Source organism: Herpailurus yagouaroundi, unplaced genomic scaffold, assembly GCF_014898765.1.
Source record: "Herpailurus yagouaroundi ecotype Mexico unplaced genomic scaffold, PumYag 186, whole genome shotgun sequence".
NCBI lineage: Eukaryota > Metazoa > Chordata > Mammalia > Carnivora > Felidae > Herpailurus > Herpailurus yagouaroundi.
In genome coordinates this window covers 13,593,155-13,599,205 of record NW_024412417.1, presented here as the reverse complement: position 1 = coordinate 13,599,205, position 6,051 = coordinate 13,593,155, and the positions used below count along the sequence as shown (strand labels likewise).

The following is a 6,051-nucleotide window of genomic DNA, read 5'->3' as shown; positions in this document are numbered from 1 at the left end:
AGGTACCAATGGCAAATGATGAACAGGCTCAGATAGCATATATTTCATGATTACCAAAGAAAGTAACCTAGAAAGAGAGAAAATAGAGGAGGGCGGCAGCCACCATGTAGCAACATGAGGGCTCCAGTGAAATTCTCCATATTGCTTGCCCCAAGGCAAACCTATAGTGCAGATGCGGAAAAAGCACCTGACAAAATTCAGTGTCCATTTACGATAAATTCAGGAACAAGACAAGGATGCCTACTCTCACCACTTTTATTCCACAAAGTATTGGAAGTCCTAGTTGGAGCAATTAGGCAAGAAAAAAAAAAAGGCATCCAAATTGGAAAGGAAGAAGTAAAACTCACTGTTTGCAGATGACATGATATTATACATAGAAAACCCCAAAGGCTCCATCAAACAAACAAACAAAAAACTATTAGAACTAATAAAAAGATTCAGTGAAGTTGCAGGATATAAAATTCATATACAGAAGTCTGTTGTGTTTCTATACAATAATAATGAACTATCAGAAAAAGAAATTAAACAATCCCATATATAATTGCATCAACAAGAATAGAATACCTAGGAATAAATTTAACAAAGGAGATGAAGACTTGGATATTGGAAACTATAAGCTATTGATGAAATAAATGAAGACACAAATAAATGGAAAAATATTCCATGCTCAGAGATTGGAAGAATCAGTATTGTTAAAATGTTCATAATACCCACAGCAATCTATAGATTCTGTGCAATCCCTATCAAAATTCCAATGGCATTTACAAAGAAACAGAATAAACAATTCTGAAATTTATGTGGAACCACAAAGAAAATCCCAAATAGCCAAGCAATCTTGAGAAAGAATAAAGCTGGAGGCATCATACACCCTGATTTTAAACTATTTTACAAAGCTATAGTAATCAAAACAGTATTAAAAAAACAGACACATAGATCAATGGAACAGAAGAGAGAGCCCAGAAATAAACCCATGCATATATGGCCAATTAATTGATGACAAAGGAGCCAAGAATATACAATTGGGAAAAGATAGTCTCCTCAAAAGATTGTATTGAGAAAAGTGGACAACTACAAGCAAAAGAATAAACTGAATCACTATTTTACACCATATACAAAAATTAAATAGATTAAAGATGTGAATGTATGACCCCAAGCCATAAAACTCCCAAAAGAAAACATAGGTGGTAAACTCCTTGACATAGGTTTTGGTGATGATATTTTGAATCTGACGCCAAAAGCAAGGGCAACAAAAGCAAAAATAAACAAGTGGGATTACATCAAACTAAAAAGCTTCTGCACAACAAAAGAAACCATCAACAAAATGAAAAAGCAACATACTGAATGAGAGAAAATATTTGCAAATCATATATCTGATAAGGGGCCAATATCCAAACTATATAAAGAACTTAGATAACTCAATAGCAAAAAAAAAAAAAAAAAAAAAAATTAAAAATAAGGAGAAGATCTGAATAGACATTTTCCCCAAAAATACAGATGGTCAACAGACACATGAAAAGATGCTGAACATCATTAATCATCAGAGATATGTAAATCAAAACCACAATGGTATCACCTCACACCTGCTAGAATACTTATTATCAAAAGATAAGAGATAAGAAGTGCTGGTGAGGATGTGGACAAAAGGGAGCCCTTGTACACTATTGCTGGGAATGTATATTTGTTCAGCCACTGGGGAAACCGGTATGGAGGTTCCTCAAAAACTGAAAAATAGAACTACTATATGATCCAGTGATTCAATTCCTCTTCTGGGTATTTATCTGAAAAAAGTTAAAACACTAGCTCAAAAAAAAATCTGCATCCCCATGTTCATTGCAGCATTATTTATAATAGCCAAGATGTGGAAACAACCTAAGTGCCCATCAATGTATAAATGGATAAAGAAAATGTGGTGTGAATAATATATATGTTATTTTATATATATATATATATATATATGAATAATAATGGCACAGAATTTAGCCATAAAAAAAACAATGAAATTTCACCATTTGCAACAACATGGATGGACCTTGAAGGCATTGTAAGTGAAACAAGTCAGACAGAGAAAAACAAATACCACATGATCTCTCTTATATGTGGAAACTAAGAACAACAAAACTAAAAACCAAAATCCAAGCTCATAGATACAACAGATTGGTGGTTGTAAGAATAGGGGCTAGGGGGCAGGAGAAATGGGTAAAAGGAGTCAAAGTTTAAAAGAAAAGAGGGTCTATTGGGCAAATGTCTATAATCAGAAAAGCAAATAGGCTAATGTATAAACTTTTGGAAAAAAAAGAATCATTTCCCATGAACAACATTTCAGTTGACCCTTGAACAACATGGGTTTGACTTAGGTGGGTCCACTATACACAGATTTTTTTCAATAAATACAGTATATGTAAATGTATTTTTTCTTCCTTATTTTCTTAATAAAATTTTCTTCAGCTTTATTGTGAGAATACAGTATATAATACATATAACACAAAATATGTGTTGATTGATTATTATCTGTAAGGTTTCCATTCAACAATGAGCTATTAGTAGCTAAGTTTTGGGGAGTCAAAAATTATACATGGATTTTCAAAACAAAATCTATAATTCCACATATTTTAGAGAAAATCCTGAGAACAAAAGATTGAGAGTATCATTTTAAAGAATAAGCTTTGCGCCAACTCAGAGAAAAAAAGGTATAATAAAAAACTGAATTTCCTGAAATGAAGGAAGAGAGAAATTTGTATGTCATTCATTATGTAGGACATACATAATAAAGAACTATACACTCTGAGTGAAATTGTTGAAAGACAAAGTTAAAGGGAATATGGCAGAAATAAAGTTACCTCCTAAAGAAAAAAAATATATATCCTACTTTCCCATCTTTTTTTTTTTTTAATTTTTTTTCAACGTTTTTATTTATTTTTGGGACAGAGAGAGACAGAGCATGAACGGGGGAGGGGCCGAGAGAGAGGGAGACACAGAATCGGAAACAGGCTCCAGGCTCTGAGCCATCAGCCCAGAGCCCGACGCGGGGCTCGAACTCACGGACCGCGAGATCGTGACCTGGCTGAAGTCGGACGCTTAACCGACTGCGCCACCCAGGCGCCCCCTTACTTTCCCATCTTTAAAACAAATCATGAAGCCTTCATATTCGTTATAGCTTTTAGAATAAATATTTTGGAAATCTTCTTTTAATTTACATCTGTCTAAATTTGTCAAGTTTACTTCTCTTAATCCTTTAAGAGAAGTAGCCTTGTGTAACTATTTCTGTCATGATTTTCATTCTTTAGTATTCACGTGAATACACGGAATAGTTAAAGATTTCCTCTTATTCATAATGTTTGTGTTATAGTCTAGTTCTCTTACAGTTAAATGTCCATATGACATTGCCTTAATGACAATGAAACATGCATCAGCTGTAACTATCCATTATCTTACTAATAGCAAGATAAAAATATAGAAATCTGTATGTTAAACTAAAGACAGATCTTCATCTTAAAAAATGTAGCTGGTCTAAAGAGCTATTTTTGTTTTCAAGAGTCAGCAGACCACAGTGATTATTATTACATTTAATATTTAGTATATAGTACACTAAAGATTCTTCTCTTGATAATTCCTTCTAAACAGTATATACTCAATAAGTACTTATTTAATTTACATTTCTTTTTTTTTTCAAAGTGACTTTTAAAATTGTGTCTGTATAAGTAAAATACTCTAAAAGTTTTTCTGATGTTTGGGGCTACTAATAGACAATTATTTGATAAAATTGATCTGATTTGATTTATTTAAGATAATCAGGGAAAAGAACAAGGACAAACCAGAGCACTATTTAGAGACTGCCAGAAATATTAAAAGTTCTCTTTCTTTTTGGAAATTAAATATTACAATTACATTTGCTCTGGCAGTTATAAATATTCTGGATCAGATTTTAGCAGTTTTCATAGAATGAATGGTAATAGTGCTTATATAGCTTCCATTGATTCAGTTCAGAACACGTTTATTAAGCACACTCTCTGTGTTTGGTCCTGTAACAGTACTGGGATACAAGCTATGATGTCATTGTTGAAACAGGTCTGTGGTTGGTTCAAGCACTCAGCTGCCCTGCCTTTATCTCACAGTCCTATAGACCAAACATTTCTCCCTAGACAGACATGTCTATAAATATTTCTCCTGAGCATATGAAGTGTGGTGACACATGCTGGGGTCAGACTTATAATCGGTCCCTAGGGATAGTGTTACAGAGATGGTTCCATTATAGACCTTTTAGGAGATGGGCTTCTGCAAAGTCCTTGCCTAATATTGAGTAACCTTTGAAAATTGGGCCTTATGTATTTAGCAGAAGATAGTATTTTTGCTTATACGATGGGATATTTTCTCCAATAGACATATTTATTATCTTTAGCTGGATGTATCTGTTTTTTTTTTAATTGTAGATGCATGGCAATGTTTTTTGGAATGTTCACTGCTAATCTATAACGTATCTTAGGTTTCTAAAAATAAAAACCTCAGCAACGTCCCCTCCCTCCATCGTCAAGAGGGAGACATTTGTCATAAGATCTTCTCTTCTACTCTGTATTTCCAGTACATGCACACATTTATATGTACATACTACACTCATAGGCACTTGTGGCGCACAGATAAATTCCCTCAAAAAAAGAGTAGGGAAAGATCTCCTTTGTCCAGATACCAAGACCCACAGGAGTGCAGTGTCTGACATACGATTTGAAGTCGACACACCTACGTGTTTTTCTGCAGTAGTAGATAGAGGTGGTGGGTTTCCTCCTCTGAACACGCTTGACTATGGCACTAATTTGTTGGTTTTGTTTCTTGGCAAAATAGTTGTGATATTGGTATAAATATATATGTAAAAATATGTGTGTTTTATATGTGTAAGCTTGAAAATGTCTGCAGTATATGATATTTCAGAAAAGAAAACTATTTTCTGTCTCCAGGGGAAAGAGTGGTGGCTTTTGCAGCTGTAGAAGGGATTTTCTTCTCGGGATCTTTTGCTGCTATATTCTGGCTGAAGAAAAGAGGTCTTATGCCTGGACTCACTTTTTCCAATGAACTCATCAGCAGAGATGAAGTAAGGAAGGAAGTATTCTTCTAGTTATATTTGTATTCATTTTTGGTGTTTATTTTTCTTTCCCCTGGAAAATGCTTATAATGACACATATCCTGGTAATTAAAAGAAAATAGGAAGTAATTTCTTACTTGGTTTTTAAGACATTGTGTTTTTCTTCTGCCTCTTGTTCCTCCTCAGTCTTCCCTGCTCATCCTTAAATATCATTAAATCCTAGGTTCCCACCTTGGCCTCTCTCCTTCACTGTACATGACCTCCTGGCTGATCTTCTCTGTTTCCATGGAATCAGCTACCATTTGGATGCTCATAACAACCCCAACTTTAGCGCAGACATTCTTTTTTTGAGCTCCAAACTCATATGTTCAAGTGCGTGTTAGATAGTTTGTCCTGAAAGGCTCCACAGATATCTCAAACCTAATATTTCAGAAATAAAATGCATCCTTTTTCCCCCAGATTCATTCTTCGGTTTTCCCTGTATCATTGAATGATACTACCTTCTATCCAGTCATCCAAATTTGAATTCTGGGAGTCATTTTAGATTGCGTTCTTTCTTTCTTAGCCACATCCAACCAGTAACTAAATCTTGTCTCCATCTGCCTGCACTGCCCTTTCCATCTTCCTACCAACTTTTCCATCTGTTGATTACCTTCTTACAGGTGACAACTCAAAACTTTCCTGACTCAATTAGGTAGAATGGACCACTCTTTCCTTTATGTATCCCTTTGAAACTGGTACCTGTCCCTATATTAGAGTCCGTACATATTCTGTACTTTATTCCTCTCTCCTCTGTTGGACTCTAGGCTCCCTGTGTGCAACACCTTGTCTTATTTGTCTTTCTGTTCTCAAGATTTAGCCCATCACAGCCTTCAGTTCATATTTATTGACTGCACTAATCCTGGCCCCTCAGCTTATTTCTTTTCTTTTCTTTTCTTTTCTTTTCTTTTCTTTTCTTTTCTTTTCTTTTCTTTTCTTTT

The 6,051-nt window shown here is 34.6% G+C and overlaps 1 protein-coding gene and 1 long non-coding RNA gene across 2 annotated transcripts in view; one reads left to right on the top strand and one right to left on the bottom strand.

Annotated features, from left to right (window-relative positions):
- Positions 1 to 6,051, bottom strand: part of LOC121042801 (uncharacterized) — a 32,347-nt gene that overhangs the window by 8,093 nt on the left and 18,203 nt on the right. The window lies entirely within an intron of this gene.
- RRM2B (ribonucleotide reductase regulatory TP53 inducible subunit M2B) overlaps positions 1 to 6,051 on the top strand; it is a 36,900-nt gene that overhangs the window by 17,874 nt on the left and 12,975 nt on the right. The window contains exon 6 of the mRNA XM_040494153.1: positions 4,947 to 5,080. Within this exon, the coding sequence (XP_040350087.1) occupies positions 4,947 to 5,080 (134 nt within the window). The remainder of the gene's footprint in view (positions 1 to 4,946; positions 5,081 to 6,051) is intronic.